The sequence below is a fragment of the Mandrillus leucophaeus genome, unplaced genomic scaffold, assembly GCF_000951045.1.
Source record: "Mandrillus leucophaeus isolate KB7577 unplaced genomic scaffold, Mleu.le_1.0 Scaffold573, whole genome shotgun sequence".
Lineage (NCBI taxonomy): Eukaryota > Metazoa > Chordata > Mammalia > Primates > Cercopithecidae > Mandrillus > Mandrillus leucophaeus.
Window position 1 is genome coordinate 136,562 of NW_012106175.1, and position 20,854 is coordinate 157,415.

General features: G+C 40.2%; 1 protein-coding gene across 1 annotated transcript in view; it reads right to left on the bottom strand.

Annotated features, from left to right (window-relative positions):
• Window positions 1-661: 661 nt before the first annotated feature.
• Window positions 662-20,854, bottom strand: part of PIK3CB (phosphatidylinositol-4,5-bisphosphate 3-kinase, catalytic subunit beta) — a 155,416-nt gene continuing 135,223 nt past the window's right edge. The window contains exons 19-23 of the mRNA XM_011998525.1: window positions 10,512-10,679; window positions 9,382-9,505; window positions 4,329-4,474; window positions 2,790-2,922; window positions 662-2,176 (exon numbers count right to left, since the gene is read on the bottom strand). Of these exons, the coding sequence (XP_011853915.1) occupies window positions 2,039-2,176; window positions 2,790-2,922; window positions 4,329-4,474; window positions 9,382-9,505; window positions 10,512-10,679 (709 nt within the window). The 3' untranslated portion in view covers window positions 662-2,038. The remainder of the gene's footprint in view (window positions 2,177-2,789; window positions 2,923-4,328; window positions 4,475-9,381; window positions 9,506-10,511; window positions 10,680-20,854) is intronic.

Below are 20,854 nucleotides of genomic sequence, written 5' to 3' on the forward strand. Positions count from 1 at the left end.
CCAGGACTGTTTGGGGACACACATAGAAGTTCATTTCCCTTTCTTGCTCTTAAAGACATCCACATTCACTGATTTGGCATGTATTTATCAAGGCCTTCCTTTTGGCTGAGGAGACCCCTCTGGAAAGAATGGTATCCATTTCTTCCTGGCAGTGTTCACCATTCTCCAAACCACTGACCTGCGGCCTGGTTCATGAAGTGGTGGGTGGCTACTAGACAAAGATCTCTGAATAAACCTGTCCTTCCACAGTCCTATTCCTGGAAGTCTCAGTGAGTCTATACCAGCCCTGGAAATGAGGAATCCAGAGGCCAACTCCCATCCTCAGCTGAGTTATTTCCAAGGAACTGGACTGCTCCGGCATCTGCCCTGTGAACAAGAGCTCCAAAGCAGCACAGTCTGGCCTTGGTTCAGGTGCCAAGTAACTACCCAGACCTCAGGGCACCTGCCACATGCATGGCTTCTTACCTCAGGCTTCCACCAAAGTCCAAAGGGCCTCCTACACCATGCCTGATGAGGCTGGGAAACAAGGGGAGAAGTCAGGGAAGAGGCCATAATAGGCCTTAGCCTATTCCTGAGGTTGGTTTGTCTACCGACTTGGCCATTTCTTGGAGTTCCAGTGCAAAGTTCCAAAGGCCCACTCTACCCATAAAGAAGAGGCTCACCCATCCCAAGAACAGCCGAAACCAGCTCACTCATTTATTTGACTGAGAACATTAAGAAGGACAACAAAATTAAACATTCTTTAATAAAATTCCTATAGAAAACTCAGTCATAGGGCAAATACTCAGTTCTCTTTCCCATATCACTGAGGATTGAGAGCTCCCAATATTCTTTGGAGAATAAGCAGTAGTTTTGCTGGATGTTGCCAGAACTCAGAGAGATCATCCATTTACACATTCAAACCAGTAGTTCCTATTGCACATATTAATATTACTTGCCCCTAGCACCCTAAATATATGGTACCTCAACAAATAACTTAAAAGATTTCCATGTGGCCTGAAATCATTTCAATTTGAACTAATATTCTTGAAAAAAATCACATTATTACAAGTTTTAATAAATACAGTTAAGAAGAGCTGGCATTTTTCTAAAATACTGAATTTCAGATCTGGAGTTTATTCCATAAATAGGTTCCTTTTCATTTGCTTGCTTTCTTGGATACATTTGCTCAAGTATTATTCTCTATGAAGTGAACTCTTTCATAGATACCATATAAAAACTGTATTAATATGTGCCTCATTATAGAAGCAGCTGGAAGAACTGGATCACACAGTTACCTAACTGAAAAGTAACTTAGGAAAAGACTCTGCTTTTTGTAAAACTTTAAATCACAGGCTGAAGAATACCAAAGAGACATTTATATAGAACTCCCACTAGAAATTTTATAAATATATATGTAGCATATTTATATATATTATATTTGCCTCACCAGTAGATTTTCAGCAAGTCTGGCTGGAATGATGCTATCATGGAAATAAATATTAACAAAAGAATTAATGAGTATCCACAGGTTTACAAGATTTCTTCTGGAAAATAATCAAAAATTCAAATTATATTATAATTTGCAGTTTACACAATTTTAAAAGGGAAGAAAGATGCCTTTCTTTTTAGCCTCATTTGGAAAGTAAGAACAGCCACCAACCCCCAGGTGTGGAAAAGTTGTTGGCTGAGTGACAATACTTGGTCACAACATTGAAAAGAAGTATTTACACCATTCTGGGAAAGTACCAAATATTAGAAAGAAACAAACAAAAACAGAAACAATCTCTAGTAGCATTCCTTGGCGTGCAAAGTCAGCAGGAAATGATTATCCATTGACAGTTTTCATGATAAGTCTTGGAAGCATTCAAAAAGCAGAGGGAATCATCGGGGATTGTTCAGATTAGGTTCTGTGGGATGCCTTGTTCTTAATTTAACTCTGAGTTTCAGGATTTCATTCCCTTTATTACATCTCTGACAGGGTCATGTTCAATTTAGTGCAAGTGCAAAATGAAAACGAAATGAAACCAACAAATACATTAGGAGCGAAGGCTGATCGTTAAGATCTGTAGTCTTTCCGAACTGTGTGGGCCATCCAGTTCACTTTAGTAGTCCAGCTTTCCCTGAGCGCCTCATCAAATTTTTGCTTAAACTGTTTGAGTGCTTCTTCTTCACTCTTCCCTAATGCAAGAGAGTCCTAAAATGGAAGGGGAAAAATATGATTTTATATAACTTCAGTAGAGATGTGCAAATAATAAAGTCTGCAGGAGGCTGGATTAGTTGTGCCTCCCCAGCCACCATCAGGCAGCACGCTTCATGTTCTTATTTAAATATCATCTGCAGGAGGCAGAACCCCAAGATAGGGAGATAATATGACTCCTTCCAAAAGGTTTTTGAAGATGAAAATAATTTATAATTACTGCAGGACACACAGCTGCTTGCCACTACCACCCAAATCCAGTAAGATGACTCAAGACCTACTAAGACCCTGACAAGAAAAAGGCAGGCTGTTGAAAATCAAGGTGCCAACCCGCGCCTGATCTGCGGTCTTTCAGTAATGTGAGTAAGAAGGCTATAGCCCAATACCAGTCTACTTTATGCCCCTTCTACTGATGGGAAAATCTTCTGGGTTACAAGCTACTCTTCAAAATTCCTCCTTTATGTGAACTTCCCAGATTCTTTCCCTCCTAAGAACAATCTTAGAGGAAATTACTTTGTTCTACTCCCTTCAGCCACTTGAATAAAACAGGCAGCTAAAACTGAGCTCAATGCCCACAAAGTCCAAGACAGAAGGAAAAGTGGTTTTATACCTTAAGATACTGTATATCCTTGACTGATGTGAGCTCAGGAAGCCCTGCAGTCAACATCAGCGCAAAGAGAGTGATGAAAAGATTCCCATGCCGTCGTAAAATCAGATATGCATCCTCACAACACTGGCGGAACCTTTGGGTGATGCAGCAAATCACATGAGCACAGTGTTAGAGGGGACACAGCACATTTCATACAGGAAACTAAGAAAACATAGCTAGATTTTCTATTAGAACAAGAAAATTCCTACTGAACTAAAGGTTCATTTCTGATTTTTACTTCTGTGAAAACTGTCCCAGGACTAAAATCTACATAATACAATCAATCTCTCTAACATCACAAATATATTTTTCAAAAACACAACTAAATAGAAATTCTATGATGAAAAGCCATTACATTTTTATTAATAATCTAGACATTTTAATTCTATGAGACGCAAGAACTGATTATTAAATCAGTTATAATTATAATCCACAAGGATTTCTGAACATACTTCTGGTTTCTGTATTTGTGGTCTGATTCCAGAAACTAATTTTTTTAATGTACCCCCAATCAGTGTCAGTGCTTTTACTCCTTCCTGTCATCCTGCCTTCCCTCTCTCTTCTCTTCAAGATGGTCCTTCAAGAGGATCATCCAATGTTGTTTTTTTGAGATGGAGCCTCACTCTGTCTCCCAGGCTGGAGTGCAGTGGTGTGATCTTGGCTCACTGCAACTTCTGCCTCCCAGGTTCAAGCAATTCTCCTGCCTCAGTCTCCTGAGTAGCTGAGATTACAGGCATGCGCCACCACACCTGGCTACTTTTTGTATTTTTAGTAGAGATGGGGTTTCACCATGTTGGTCAGGCTGGTCTTGAACTCCCGACCTCCAGTGATCTGCGTGCCTTGGCTTCCCAAAGTGCTGGGATTACAGGTGTGACCTACCATGCCAGGCTGAGGACCATCTTATTTTGCCAAAGAGAAAACCAGACCCACTGAGGTATATTCTGAGGAAACCCAAACAGAACTATAAAGGATAGTGACAATCATTTGTTAAGTACGTGTGGGTTACATGATATGTCTCTAATCATCACAGTAGCCCTTAATTTTATATTTTTGTCCCCATTTTAAGATGAAACAAAGGCAAAAAGACAAGTATTATGCTTGGGAACATGTAGGTAGTCAGTAATAGATCAGAGATTTAAAAATTTGCCCTGAATCCTGGTTCCCTTACTGTACTCCATACACAATGACAGCAGATGTCTTTTCAGCATTTTCCTATCAACTGTCTTAATAGTTTCAGAGAATGTTCTGAAACAGGTAAAAGGTAGTATATTATTGGAAAAAAATACAATAACTATTTTAAATTTCTAGCATTCTGTTTCTCCTATCTGAGAATTTCTGAACCAGCACAATAATCTGACAGGCAAATTCCCCCAAAAGCTTCCTATAATCAGACTGAATATCTCCCAGATCCACATATACTACAGCTAAGAAATGCTAGACCAGGTGTTCAGATGAGAAAATGTTAGAAGTGTTCAGCCTTGGCACAAGGGCAGTACTCACCGGCCAAACTTTTCTGTATTTCCTGTTTTTCCTTGTTGAATGACATGGATGAAATCATAGGTAAGAATAAAAGGCACTCGCTCCCTTTTAATGCCAAACTTAGATTTGAAATTTCCAAGAATATGTCCAAAGTCAATGTGGAAGAGCTGCAAAACAAATGGGATTTAATTTTCTTCATTTTTCTGGTGGGTTCCAAATATAAAGGCAAAACCTCCACAGTCCTAGACCCCCAGGAACTATACCCATCCTCATCTGAGCCCTTCTTCCTCTGTTTATAGTCCACTGAGCCAGGTGAGAGCAGAGCATATCTAACACTCTTAAGATTTTTACAATCAATAATAAATAACCCTGATATTAAACTGTAGATATCTAGTGGAAAAGGAGACTCTTTAGAAAGAAAAATACATCCAAAGAATTAAAATTCTGATTTTTAAAAAGTAAAATAGTTCTATAAAACATAACAAGAAAAGAGTACAGGTTGGGTGTGGTGGTTCACGTCTGTAATCCCAGCACTTTGGGAAGCTGAGGCAGAAGGATCATTTGAGCCCAGGAGTTCAAGGCCAGCCTGGGCAACATAGCAAGACTCCATCTCTACAAATGAAGGAAAAAATTAACCCGGCATAGTGGCACACACCTGTGGTCCCAGCTACTCAGGAGGGTGAGGTGGGGCAATTGCTTGAGCCTGGGAGGTCAAGGCTGCAGTGGGCCATGATCATGCCACTACACTCTAGCCTGGCTGACAGAGTAATGACCCTGTCTCAAAAAAAAAAAAAGTACATCCTTGCCCTACTAGCTCCCCACATCGAGTGCTACTCTTTAGAGGTAACTTCTTACTCTTCTCACTAGGTGTTTTTCCTGGTGTCTACCTCCATTTTTCTAAATAATATGTTTATACTCATTTTTGCTCCCTAATTGTATATTACTATTCTTACTGTGGAAGATAAAGATTTAGTACTTTCATGCTAACATAATGCTACACACTGTGGCACATTATGTCATAATTTCTGGTTACATCAATTTCAGTGTTTTTATTTTTCACATGTTGTTCACCTTTTTTCCTTGAGAAAACTGTATGCATGTATTCATTCATTCATTTAGCTTAGTGTCCTATGACCTTAGCATTAATTCTTCCCAAACTCTCCTTAAAAATCTACAAATCAAACAACAACAACAAATCTACAAATCATTTTCAAAACTGTTTTCCAGACAGTCAGGTAATCTACTGGTTTCTAGCTGGGATGGTTGTTCTCTGGTGCTGCTGCAGAGCCATCATCCTGGGCCTTCCCTTTCCTCTTCTCCCATTTGGAGCCTGTTTTCTGTGTCCCCCATTACATTCTCTTTTGGTTGAGACCGGGGCTTCTCAACACTGGCACTACTGACGTTTTAGGTCATATAATTGATATGGGGTTCTGTCCTCTATGGGTGTTTAGCAGCATCCCTGGCCTCTACCCACTAGACTACCCCACCCCCCAGTTATGAGAACTAAAACTGTTTTCACATATTAACAAATGCCCCTGAGGGAAAAATCACCCCACTTGAGAATTATTGGTTTAGGCTCGTTTTGGTAGATGCCCTTATTCTGGCAGTCTCTGAGAAAAGATGCAGAGGAGTGACAAGTTTTGTGATCCTGCAAGTTGGAAAAATGTCTTCATTCTACCCTTTATACTTGATTGGGCGTGGTAGCGTGTGCCTGTGGTCCCGGCTGCCTGGGGAGGCTGAGGCAGGAGAATCGCTTGAACCCAGGAGGCGGAGGTTGCAGTGAGCCGAGATCGCGCCACTGCATTCCAGCTTGGGCCAGAGCAAGACTCCATCTCAAAAAAACAAAAAACAAAAAACAAAAACCCACTTTGGTTATCCAATTTTAGGTTAGAAATCATTTTCCCTCAAAATTATGAAGGCTAACGTGCACTGTCTTATAATTGCCAATGTAGCTATTGAGCAGCCAAGTCATTTTGACTTCTAAACTCTGTTATGTGGCCTGCTGTGTCTCTGGGAAAGTTTTAAAACTTTCTCTTTATGTCTGATGCACTGAAATTTCATAGTGCAGGTCCTTAGTAAGGGTGTTTTTCTTCTGTTATCAGATAATTTTTGTGCTATTTTGACTAGATATTCATGAACATTGGCTCTGGGAAATGGCTTAGTATTATTTGCTTAGTAAGTACCCTCCCTTGTTTCCTCTTCTCTTTTACTTCTTTTTTTTTTATTTTTTTGAGACGGAGTCTCGCTTTGTCACCCAGGCTGGAGTGAGTGGCGTGATCTAGGAGGCTCACTGCAAGTTCCACCTCCTGGGTTCACGACATTCTCCTTCTTTCTGGAATTCCCATTAGGCTGAGAGTATACCTCCCTAGACTGAGTCTCTATTGTTTCTGGATCTTTTCTCTATTTATCATATTTTTTTGGAGACATTAAGGCATGGCGGATTAAAAAAAAGAATATGAGCCAAACTGCCAGGGTTAAAATCCTGACACGTCTATTCTCTGTTGCTTTAATATCCTCACTTGTAAAATGGGGCTAATACCACCACTCTATAAGGCTGTCATCAGGCCTGAAGGCATTAGATTATATATAAAGCACTTACAACTATGCCTGCTACAAAATATTTACACTATTACTATTTTAACTGTTTGTTCCTATTTCTAAGTTTCAAGACCTCTATGTTCTGACTATAAAAGACAGAATCCTATTATTACTTTAAAGATACAATGTATTTTTTTGCTTTGATTTTTAAAATCACCCTCTGTTTACTGCAGTTACCCTGTTTTCCCAGAGTTCTTTTCTTTTCTTCCCTATTTTGCTTATTTGGTTTCTATCTTTCATGGTAGAGGCTTCCCTTAAATGTCTGTTAATCCAGTAGAGAGTAGAATGGTGGCTGCAGGGGCCGGGGAGATATTGGTCAAATAATACAAAATTTCACTTAGATAGGAGGAATAAGTTCAGCAGATCTGTCTTACAATATGGCAACTATAGTTAACAACAATATATTGCATTCCTGAAAACTGCTGAAAGACTAGGTTTTAAATGTTATCATCACAAAAAAGATAAGTATGTGAGGTAATACACAGGTCAGCTCAATTTATCACGTCCACAATGAAGAGATATTTCAAAACAATATGTTGTACATGATAAACAAACAATTATTGTCATTTTTTAAAAGTATATTAATCCTTAACCATTCATATTTAATAATGAATCACTAAAAAGCTGAATGAAAATTCTATGTACGTGGTAGGCTTGCTTGTTGATTGGTGGACTTCCCTGTAGAGAAACTAGGGAGAAATCTCAACTGTCAGATCTGTAGGACTTTTCAATGGAACCAATCAGATTTCTAGAATAGAATCATCTAGTCTCTCGCTGAGGGTCAACTATACATCTGGCTGCCAGTGTTCTTAGAATAAAGCAAGTGGAAGTGGCTGTAGATTGTACCATTTACTATGCTGCCTTTCGCTCATCTCCATTTTTAATATGGGACCCTTTCCTGTAGCCTCTGTGGAAATAAGTGTGCTTGAGTCAGAACCAGTTTGTTCAGAGAATAAATCTATCTCCTTCTTGGTATAGGGAAGGGGACTTGAGTGCCTAACTGTTCCATATATAAACTGCCAACTAGTTCTGTTTCAGCCTCTTTCTATATCCCTCCTTGAACAGGGATACATGGTGCCTCTGATTCCAGAGCTTTTATGAGACTTGCATACCCCTTCACAAGTACTGACTTTCTATTAAGTCACTGCCGCTTCTCTATCTTACTTTCTATCACCCTCAAGTCTGGTAATATGTTGCACCCACTGTGGCCTATTTTCCTATCATCTTTGACTTCTTGAGTTTACATATTTCTTAATTCCTTATTATTGTTTTAGAGGTGTATCCGAAGAAAATGGAGATAAATCAAAGTATTCAATGTGATTGGCCAGAAGTCCCAGGGAATCCTTTTAAGTATGGACACAAGATTCCTCAATCCTACATAGTGCATTCATGTATTATAGTGCATTACAAATTCATTCCACATCAACTCTCAAAGCCCAAGCCAGAACTAATCCAGATTTCCCAGGAGATACAAAACTCTGGGTCCCTCATGGAACCAAAGTTCACACAGTGACCCAGACAGACTTTCATTCTAGTATGCCGCGAGTGTGGGAATTCCTAGGGTGGCTAAACTGAAAAATTATCTAAGATATCTCATCTGTCTTTGCTTAATACAAAAAATGTTTGCAAACATGTCACTCTGAAAAATGAAATTTTCATTTGAAAACTTAAGCACTTTATAAATAACACGGCCTAGATTCCCTAGGTACCCCAGAATGCTATTACTCACATGACTGTTCTCCCTTCTCCCATATATGATTAGGTATGATGTTCTAAAAGAGAAAATAACTCAAGTGGGGTTCATCCCAACTTTTTTTTTAAAGCATTGGTTATCTTTAAATTTAATACATCCAGTACCTTATCTGGTCCTTCTGTTAGGTACAAATGTATCCCAAATACAATTTCTTATATTGAAAGAAAAGGCCACTTTAACTACAAAAATTTTTTCAATAATTTTTTTTTGAGATGGAGTTTCACTCTTGTCGCCCAGACTGTAGTGCAGTGGGGCGATCTTGGCTCACTGCAACCTCCGCCTCCTGGGTTCAAGTGATTCTCCTGCCTCGGCCTCCCAAGTAGCTGGGATTACAGTCGCCTGCCACCATGCCTGGTGAATGTTTGTATTTTTAGCAGAGACGGGATTTCACCATGTTGGCCAAGCTGGTCTCAAACTCCTGACCTCAGGTGATCTGGCCTGCTTGGCCTCCCAAAGTACTGGGATTACAGGCGTGAGCCACCACGCCCAGCCTTCAATAATTTTTTAAACAAATAAATGCTTACCATCTAACTTCAAGCAAGCAAACAAATTAATACACGTAATAGACTGTATATGAAACGAGAGGCGGTGAGAAATGGAAGTAAAGACAAAGACATGACACTGAGAATCACTAAAGAATCTGGCTGAGTTACACAGGAGATTATGCTATACGTAAGTAATGGCATTACTAAGGCCCTTGGCAAATCCTGAGGAGCAGCTCACCTGGCCAGTTTTTTTGACCATGATGTTGTCACTATGTCTGTCACCAATCCCAAGGACATAAGAAGCTACACAGTAGCCAGCACAGGACAGTGTAAATTCCTCAATGGCTCGGTCCAGGTCATCCCTGAACAAGAGAAAAGAATAGAAGCAAAAACTGTTTTCAGCCTCCAAGCATGTAAAGTGAGACCCAAACCATACCTCTGTTTCCTTTTTAATTGTGAGGAGAACACATAGCTGCCAAAACCATATGAGGGAACATGTGGATCAGCCAAGGGGAGTGTGGGTGGTCATCACAGGGGCTGGGCTGAGAGAGCTGCCTTCAAAGACATTAAATAACTGGGCCTCAGACATTCAAATGTCCTGGGAGCTGTGTTTCGGTGGGGCTGTGAGTGGGCTCGTGTAGAGTAGTCAGAAGAGACTATGGCTTTGCTAGATCATGCTGGGGGTTGGGAACATTTTTGTTAGTTTTGACCAAAGACTGACTACAATTTCATGTTTAAGACTTAAGCACTGCAGTTTCAACCATTTAAGTCACTGACTTCAATTGGAAGTAAGTAATAGAGATTCCCTGGAGACAAGGCCTTAAGATCAAAATTTAGAAACTGATTTTCATATTAAAAAAGTCCTCGATAAAATGTGTCTAACTCTGAAGTCTTTAGCCAAAAACACTTGCAGACCATTTCCCCCTCACTGTGAAATTTTTTTATTTCCTATACATTAGTGCTTTTCTAACACCATAGCCATAATTCCAAGCATTGCATTTTTTAGTTTAGAGAAATCACAATCTACAAACTCATTAAAAACTCACTTAGGTTCATATATTCACATAATTAGAGAAGCTGATGCACTTGAACAAAGGCTTTAATATGTTATCTTTAAATACTTAAATTCATAGATTGTAACTTTACAGCAGAGCTCCAAAATTTGATCTAGATAAAGTAGAATTCAATATTCACCAACTACAAGACTTTAGGAAGGGTTATGTGTCATTTTGTTCTAACATGAAATTGAAGAAATAGATAAAAAAAAACTAATATTTCCTCTAACACACTGATGACTTCTATTGGGAGCATATAGTATTTGTTTGGTTGTTTGTACAGAAAAATTATAATTAAACAGAATAAACTAACCCAGAATTGTATTCTTTAAGCCAGTTCAGAAGGGCATCTTTGTTGAAGGCTGCTGCAGCAGCCACATTGCTACTGTTCAGCTGAATGTCAGCAATTGTTTCAGAGGTGCTCACAACTTCAATGAGGCCAGAGCGATCTCCTGTTGCTAAACAGCCATAAGGCAACATCCTGGAAGGAAAAAAATGGGCATAAAGAGTCATATTTTCCTTAAAATGAAACATTAATTTGGTAAGATTTTCCCTTTAATTTTTAAAAAAAGTTTTATTATTATTGATATACTTGCCATTACTATATTATTGTCATATGGAAAAACACAAGTTCTACCAAAGGAATCTCTTGGCCAACAGGAGTAATTTACAAGGATTCCAATGTGCCAATTACATATAAAATTTTTTATCTAGTTATTCTGGTGAAACATTCTATTTGCTTGTGTAGGTGGACAGAAGTACATGGATCAAAGTCTTTCACTCTTACTCTAAATTTCAGGGAAATAAACTACTCTTTATGGAATACCCAGTAAGTGCCATGTGCCAGACTAAACAGTTTACATATTATGTTGGTTAAGGGAAACTCCATCCTTCTGGTTGTTCAAGCCTACAATCTTTTTTTTGTTTTTGTTTTGAGATAGGGTCTCGCTCTGTCACTCAGCTGGAGTGTGGTGGCATGATCTCAGTTCATTACAGCACAACTCAATGGCCTCCAGCCATCCTCTCACCTCAGCCTCCTGAGTAGCTGGGACTACAGGCATGCGCCACCATGCCGGGCTAATTTTTAGAAACTTTTGTTGAGACAGGGTTTGGCCATGTTGCCCAGGCTGCTCTTGAACTCCTGGACTCAAGTGATCCTCTCACCCCAGCCTCCCAAAGTGCTGGGATTATAGGCATGAGCTACCACACCTGCCCAAGTATGGATCTTCACTGTTGTATCCTCAGTGCCTGAGAATAGGCCTAGCACACAGTAGGTGCTCAATGAATATATTAAAATGAATAAACAAATTGAATAATACAATCCCTATAAGGTAAGTTACCAATTTTACAAATGAGTAATGTAAGCAATTTCCCAAAAGTCACACATTTAACTAAGTGGAAGATCTAAGACTTAAAGTTGGGCCTTAGATGGGTTTTAGATTAAAAAGATGTAAAAATGTCTTTACAAAGACAGTCACTGATTATGTAACAGGCTGCTTCTTGTGAGTGAAAATAGATAGGGAGGCTGATTTAGATGAAGAACTGCTACATGTTTTACAGTTCACAGTGACTGAGCAAAGAGTTAAACCAGAGCAGCAAAAGCAATACGACATCAGTGGGTCTTCATGCTGACTTCTCATTTCTTGAGTTGAGATTTTACCTCCCCAACTGGACTGCAAACTCCTTGGAGACAGCAACTTTAACTGAAAAGAGGTGACTGGATATTTACAAAGGACTAGTCGTCTGTCAGAAAGATGAGAATTGATATTCTAACTAGACCAATACATTCTGAAAAATAGATTATCAATTAAATTTTTTGCTCAACTAATAGGTGGCAGTTTGCTTTGATTTGCACTTATTTGACGCCTAGTAAAGATAATTATTCTCAGATCTCTTTTGGCCATTTTTTTTCTTTTTTTTAAGAGTCAGTGTGTCTCTCTGTTGCCCAGGCTGAGTGCAGTGACACGATCATAGCTCACCATAGCATCAGACCCATGGGCTCAAGGCAATCCTCCCCTCTTTGGCTCCAGAGTAGCTGGGACTACAGGTGAGTGCCACTATGCCTGGCTGGTTTTTTTCTGGTTTTTGTAGAGATGGGGTCTTGCTTTGTCGCCAAGGCTTGTAACTCCTGGCTTCAAGTGATCCTACTGCCTCGGCCTCCTAAAGTGTTGGGATTACAGCCATGAGCCATTGCGCCTGGATCTTTTAAGCATTCTAAGATTTCTTTTGTGACTTAGTTATTTACAGTCTTTGTCTATTTATTAGGGCTTTAGACATTTTCTTCAGTAACTTATTTGAGCTCTTTGTATATTAGTATTACCTTTTTCTCATTTTGGTTGCAAATATTTTCTCTAATTTCTATTATAATAAGAACACTAAAATGGAATGAGATATCTTGAAAGGTTCAAACAAAGATCAGGTAGCTACAGAAAATACAATGGATGGAATTCATGTACTCAATAAATACTTGGGTACAGCTAACCAAGCATTGTGTTAGATTCTGGAGATACAGAAATAAGCAACAAACAAACAAACAAGAAAACCAAAGAGCAGCAGTTCCTACACTCACTGAGCTTATAAACTGCAAATGTACAATGTGCATGTGTGACCTCTGTATAAGGAAGAAGTGCCAGGAGAATACGGTAGGAGTCAAAAAAGACTTCCTGGCCGGGTACGGTGGCTCACGCCTGTAATCCCAGCACTTTGGGAGGCTGAGGCAGGCAGATCATGAGATCAAGAGATTGAGATCATGCTGGCCAACATGGTGAAACCCTGTCTCTACTGAAAATACAAAAATTAGCTGGACGTGGTGGTGTGCGCCTGTAGTCCCAGCTACTTGGGAGGCTGAGGCAGGAGAATCACTTGAACCCGGGAGGTGGAGGTTGTAGTGAGCCACTGCACTCCAGCCTGGTGACGGGGCAAGACTCTGTCTTGAAAGAAAAAAAAAAGACTTCCATGTGGAGGAATGACAGCAGGGCTGGAGGAGAGCACAAGGGGGAGCACAACAGAAAGATGAGGAAGACAAAATAAGTGTTGAAAGGACCATGCAGGTCCCTGTTGGCCATGTAAGGACTTCTGTCATACTCCTAAAAGCACTGAGAAAGCCTCTGAAGGACTTTATGAGCGACAAAGAGAGGCTGTGTGTGTGTTGTGGGGAGGAGGGAGTATATGAGTGTGTTAGCATGTATCACAATCAGATAGTTTCTAAAATTAAAGTTTCTAAAACTCCTTCCAAAAAAAAATAAAATTATTTTATGCTTTTTTAAAAGCACTTTTCAGCCAGGAACAGTGGCTCATGCCTGTTATCTCAGCACTTTGGGAGGCCGAGGCAGGTGGATCACCTGAGGTCAGGGGTTTGAGACCAGCCTGGCCAACATGCTAAAACCCTGTCTCTACTAAAAATACAGAAAATTAGCCAGGTATGGTGGCAGGTGCCTGTAATCCCAGCTACTCGGGAGGCTGAGGCAGGAGAATTGCTTGAACCCAGGAGGCAGAGGTTGCAGCAAACCGAGACTGCATCATTGTACTCCAGCCTGGGCAACAAGAGCAAAACTCCATCTCAGAAAAAAATAATAATAAAAACACTTTTCTAGTTCTAGCAAAACGAGGTTGGGAGCAGAACTGTCAAAATACAAAATAAGAGAATGAAGCATTCTTCTAATGCAGCATTAATGTTTTTAATGACACCCCTTATTCTTATCATGACATAACACATGTAAAGCAAACACTGCCAGGCTAAAGAGCACTTTCTCACTTTCCTGCATCTCCTCTCACTCCAGCTGCAGCCAAAGTAGGCAGAAGTCCAATAACTTCCTTTTCAAAAGCAGGCAATGATAAAAGCTTTCAGTGCCTTGAGGGTAGAATGTTCACAATGAGAAGGAAAAACATCCTTCTCAGAGACACAGTTTGACAGAAGTCAAGCTGGGGACAAACTCTCGGGCCCTGATCATCTCACCTAGGTCCCCTTTGCACTCAACTTCTACACTTCTTATAAAGGCCAAGACTACAATTTCAGTAATGTTTACCCTCCTTTCTCAGACTTTCTGACTCAAGTAGCAATTTGTTACCTTTCACACTAATTCAAGCATTTAAAAATGAAATAAATTCTACAACACGGGGATGGCAGCACCATATTCTTACTCTAAACAGGTATATAGCAAGTTATCTGGTTTTAAAAATTTGTTTTTTACAACTTGTATATATTCATGGGGTAGAAGTGCAATTTTGCTACAGTGATATATTGCACTGTGGTGAAGTCAGGGCCTTCACTGTAGCAACACACATTGTACCCACCAAGCAACCTACCATCAACCATCCATGCCAACCCTTTAAGTCCCCATTGCCCATCAACTCATACCCCGCTTCTATGTGTATATATTATTTAGCTCCTACTTATGAGTGAGAATATGTGGTATTTTTCTTTCTTATCTCTGATTTTGACTCCGACACAATGACCAAAGTCTGAGTAGTACCTTAGCCTATGGCTTCCAAAGGAGAAAAGTTTAAATCTTTTACCTAATGCTTGCATTATTTCCACCTTCTTCCTCCAACCCTCTGAGACTGCTGACACCACTGTCATTAAATAACTTTTGTATAGGTCTCTTAAAAGGGAAGTAGACCAGGCGTGGTGGCTCATGCCTGTAATCCTAACACTTTGGGAGGCCAAGGTGGGCTGACTGCTTGAGTCAAGGAGTTCAAGACCAGCCTGGACAACATGGTGAAACTTCGTCTCCACAAAAAGTACAAAAATTAGCCAGGCATAGTGGCAGGTGCCTATGGCAGCTACTCAGGAGGCTGAGGTGGAAGATCACCTGAGCCCAAGGGGTTGAGGCTGCTGTGAACCATGATTGTGCCACTGCACTCCAGCTGGGGTGATACAGTGAGACCCTGTCTCAAAAAAAAAAAAGGGATGTAAAAGGTAAACTCCATTAGTGTAATTCGGATATGAAGTCTTAATGGAGGCAACTGTCAAAAAACTGATTTCACATGTATTTGTTGGGGTGGAGTGGGGGCATGCAGAGGACTGGCAAATCTACCCAAGGCCAGATAGGTTTACATGTACCCAGCCTATAAGATTTGCTTATTACTTGTTCGCCAAAGGAGGTCAAGGTGTCCTAACATATCAGTGTCTTACAAATGATCTAAGTTGACATGAAAGATACCAAAAGATTATTTTGGAACATCACAGAAAAATGAAGATGAGCAATATGCATTTTAAACCATGCAAACACGGCACTGTTACAAGTACTAAAATAGTAATGTACAGAAGGTACCTCAAGATTTGGGATTGACCTTAAAAGAGTGTGTGCTACGTGACCCACTTTAACCTAAACAGCTGGCCAAAAGAAAAAACAAACAAAATAGAAACATTGGAGCACATATATTTATAGAAACAGTAAAAAAGGTTTGGTGAGAAAAAGGTATCAGTTTGGAAATGAACTTAAAAAAAATTAAAGTCCTTCATTTTTTAAAAACATGGGGTCAGAGTACAAAAAGTCAGCAAAGATTCCTCTGGACAGACGAGTTCCTTTTTCTTCACACAATGTTTCCCATCAGCTAGACACTAGATTTATTTCCAGTACTCCCACATGTGGCTGCCTCCCATTGTCTGAGGTCACAATGAACTTCATTTGATGCTAAATGTGCTTTACATTTAGATAAATAAAATCAAAACTAAGAATAACTTGATTGGGGTTTTCAATTAGGCTGATGGAACTAAGAATGCCAGGAAATAGTCTTTAGCTTAGCTTTTCATAACTAAATGAGGCTCATCATATGGTGTGAATCTACTATTAGCAAAGAAGACCACTGTGTAGCTTCTGTGCCAACCTTGGAAAGAACAAATGAATTACTAAACTTCAGCTTGAAGTTTCCCTCCTTTTTTGTGGGATCAGTCAAGTAAAAACATATTCCTGGGGATTTACTTTATATAGAAGGAGTCGGTAAACTCTTCCCGGAATGAGCCAGACAATAAATATTTTAGGCACTACAGACTAAACACTCAACTCTGCAGTTGCAGCACAAAAGCAGCCATCCATAATATGTAACTAAATGGCTGTGTGCCGGTAAAACTTCATTTACAAAAACAGGTAGCCCAGGTCCAACTGGGTTTATGGTCCTCAAGCAGACAGTTTATTCTAGTGACCTATTCCCCTCACCTATGCAGTATACCTTATGAGTGGTTGAAAAACTTGCTACCTATTCAAAGCTACCAATTCTATTTTTACACAGCTGCATTAGAAATTCCTCCTAATTTAAAAGAAAAAATCTGTCACCTGTGGTAGCCACGGTGTCCTTTTTAGATGAATTATGATCTCTTTTCTTTATTCTAATCCCAACTACAATCCCATTAAAGGAACAACACTCACATCAAATTGCTCTTTCTACCTTTACACTACTGGAAAGTGTAACTTGAAAAACCTAAAAATCAAAGATTATTTCTTTAAGAAAAAAAAAAGGAAATTTAGGTATTTTAGACACCAATTATACTTTGATAAACCAAGATTAGTACTAGACATGTCTTACCACAATTGTTTTCTCACTTAGCCAGATGGGTAAAATAATAAACAGACATTAATTTAGAGTCTGACAGTCCTGGATTTGAATTTAGCTCTGCCATTTAATATTTCTGTAACCTTTGTTTAAAATCTCTAGCACTTTAATTTTTAATGTGTTAAAAAGAAATAACATAGCCCTATAGAGTTGTAAGGCTATATGATATTACTTACAAGAAGAACTTAATACAATGCCTGGGTCAGTTAATAATAAAGGGTGGCTACATATATATTTCATAATGAACAGACTATAACTGAAACTTAAGAAATTAATCAGGAGATACTATAATCTTGCAGGAACAAAGTCGATGTCAAGTCTAACCGTTTCTAGCAACCTTGTAGACTAAGTAGCGGTAGATACTAAATCACATTAAAAAAATGATAAGTCCAAAGGTTTTATAAATGGGTGTGGCTAAAAAAGAAAGAAAAAAAGACCTCTAGGTTCCAAAACTAGAGATTACTCACAGCAGTGGCTCAGGAAGTTAGACTTGGCTGACATTTCAATGCCCACCAAAAACAGTCATGGACTTAGGCCCATGAGGTAGGATCTGGACCCGACATCGAACTAATGTTTGGACTAAGGCTCAAAATCCTAAGGAAACTGAACACTTAAACAAAGGATTCTTTTTTTTTTTTTTTTGAGACACAGTCTCGCTCTGTCGCCCTGGCTGGAGTGCAGTGGCGCGATCTCTGCTCACTGCAAGCTCCGCCGCCTCCCGGGTTCACGCCATTCTCCTGCCTCAGCCTCCCCAGAAGCTGGGACTACAGGCACCCGCCCCTAGGCCTGGCTAATTTTTTTGTATTTTTAGTAGAGACGGGGTTTCACTGTGTTCACCAGGATGGTCTCGATCTCCTGACCTCGTGATCCACCTGCCTCGGCCTCCCAAAGTGCTGGGGAACAAAGGATTCTTAGGAAAGCAAATTTACTACTGCGCAGAGGGGTGCCTTCTTCGCCAGTTGCCACGAGAGCACACCTGAACAAAGGGGCACTAGAGCCTTTATTCCTGACGCAAGTCCTGCCCCTGTACTCTTTCCCCATTGGCTGGGGTCGGGTTGTACAACCTAAACTAATCCCAGTTGGCTAAACATTTGATTATTTTTAGATAGGGTGGGCACGTAAAAAAAAAAGTGGAGAGGAAGGGGAAGGGGTATCTGTAATGAGCCAGAAAGTTAGTCCTCTTTCTAAATAAGGAAAGGAATGTGAGCTGGTACTGATAACACTTGGTACTGTGGCGTGCCTGCGCATCTAACAAAGGCAAAAAGGAAAAAAAGGGAGAAAAAGGAGAAAAAAAGCAGGGGGTAATATGAATTAAAGAATAAAAGATTGATCAAATTATTTGAAGAGAAACCTCATCATATCCCACACCACACAAAGCTGAGGTCTGGGAGGACTGGAACTTGAAATATCTGTTCACTGATGATGTGGTATAAAGTTTCCCATCTACCCCCAGAAATTGGGTGGGCAAGAAAAAAAGTTTCATGTAAGTGCAAAAATTCAAGCCTTCCCACACTCTCTTGTGAGATCTAAATATAAACTATGAGGTGTGATGGTTTGAAGGTAGGGAGTTAACATAAAAACTGGTTGATCGTGTGTACCGGCCTTTGGCAACAGCACAAACAAAATACAAACTCATTTTTACAGATATATTCATAACCCAGGAAGCAAAGGACCTTTACAGAAAACATAATATCCATCAATAATGAATTCAAAACTGAGTATTATTAACTATATCAGGAAATGAATAAAGTTACACAGATAAATGAAAAAGTAATATCCCAAGAACTAAAAAAGAGCAATATGAAAGAGACTTTAGGCTGGGCGTGGTGGCTCACGCCTGTAATCCCAGCACTTTGACCTGGGAGATGGAGCCAGGTTGATCACCTGAGTTCAACAGTTCGAGACCAGCCTGGCCAACATGGCGAAACCCTGCCTCTACTAAAAATACAAAAATTAGCCGGGCATGGTGGCGGGTTCCTGTAATCCCAGCTAATGGGGAGGCTAAGGCAGGAGAATCGCTTGAACCTGGGAGGTGGAGATTGTAGTTGGCCAAGATCGTGCCACTGAACTCCAGCCTGGGAGAGAGAGTGAAACTCCATTTAAAAAAAAAAAAAAAAAGGCTGGGCATGGTGGCTCATGCCTGTAATCCCAGCACTTTGGGAGGCCAAGGCACGTGGATCACGAGGTCAGGAGATCGAGACCAGGAGATTGAGACCACTGTGAAACCCCATCTCTACTAAAAATACAAAAAATTAGCCGGGCGCAGAGGTGGGTGCCCGTAGTCCCAGCTACTCGGGAGGCTGAGGCAAGAGAATGGCGTGAACCCAGGAGGCGGAGTTTACAGTGAGCCAGGATTGCGCCAGTGCACTCCAGTCTGGGCGACAGAGCGAGACTCCGTCCAAAAAAAAGAGAGAGACTTTAAAATGAAAGAGATGTAAAAGAATAGACAGTCTAAGCAGAAAAAAAATACAATACAGGAGAGTAAACACTGTTGCAGAGATAATTAATTAACTGGAAAAGAATAGGAAATTACTAAGAAAGTCACATAAAGATATGGAAAGACTCAGCCTCGTGTCAATGCCAGAGCACACAGAGACTTGAGTAAAACTGTTATAATAAGATATGAAAAGATAGAAAATATGGAAAGTTAAGAGACATAAAGGAGAGAATAGGAAAGTTTAACATAAATCTACTAGAGCTGCAGAAAAAGACGAGAGTAGGAGAACTGCAATACTGAAGGAAATGTTCAAAGTTTTTAGAAACTAAAAGATGTGACTTCTTTGAAAAGGCACAATGAAAATGGTGATGAAAAAAGAAAAGAAATACACACGCACAATTGTGTGTTGTGCCTGCAGACACTAAAGGCAAAGAGAAACTTTTTGATGCACTAAGGTGTAAAAAAGACATTACTTACAAAGAACCAATAACCAGACTGAGAACAGACTTCTAAATAGAGACGAGAAGACAAATGAATAATATCCTTAAGGCTTCCGAGGAAAACAGTCAATTTGGATTTCAAACTTCTACAGCCAAATGATATCAAACTCTGAATATCTACTTTTCCATAAAAGCAACAAGAATATGGACAAAAATTGTCAGAATCAACTATTTTAGAGTTCTGAAAATATAACAAAGGCTTGCAGCAATCCAATGAGTGTTTATTTAAAACACACACACACACACACACCCCCTTGAATCTCTTTTGTTTTACCATGGCCTAGTCCCAACCCCCTTCCCAGTTATGTGGTAGCCTTGACAACAAACAGCCCACAATCATGGTGAATGCAAGTCTGACAGCCACCAGGGGAAAGAAAAATGAAGTTGGAGCTCCTTCAAAGCCCAGTTCCCACAGAACTGTCATTCTTTGGCCTCTCTGGTAGTTTCCAGGAAGATTCCACTTACAATACTATGTTTATTTGACCTGACTCAGACCTCACCTAGCATGAACTGCCTTTTTCCTGGGGAGTTTCTCAAAAATACTCAGAGGCATCTGTTTAACATTGAAGCTGTCTTGGGGGTAAATAACAGCTGGGGGAACCAACAAGCTAACTGAAAGCTTAAAAGGAAAAGATAGGTAATTAGATGTCCATATGGTGCATTGAAAAGCTCCAAAATTACTGGTAGGAATCTAGAAGGCCATGTGCATGGATACTATTGTGGATTCCCAGGTCTGTGTACATGCAGAGGAAAGAGCTTACAAGGCCCTGGCTCTCAACTATGGCTAACTTGGGGGCCTTGTGAAAGCAGAAAGTTAGGGCTAAGGCACAATTCTGAACTACCAGGCTGACTATTGAAGGCATGACCCAACATGCACATAAAGTGCCTCAGCAGACTGGAAGAGGGGTGGATTCCAGGCCTTTAAGAAAATCAGGTCAGGCCGGCGCGGTGGCTCACACCTGTAATCCCAGCACTTTAGGAGGCTGAGGCGGGTGGATCACCTGAGGTCCGGAGTTCGAGACCAGCCTGACCAACATGGAGAACCCCCGTCTCTACTACCAAAAAAAAAAAAAAAAAAATACAAAATTAGCCAGGCGTGGTGGCACATGTCTACAATCCCAGCTACTACAGAGGCTGAGGCAGGAGAACTGCTTGAACCTGGGAGGC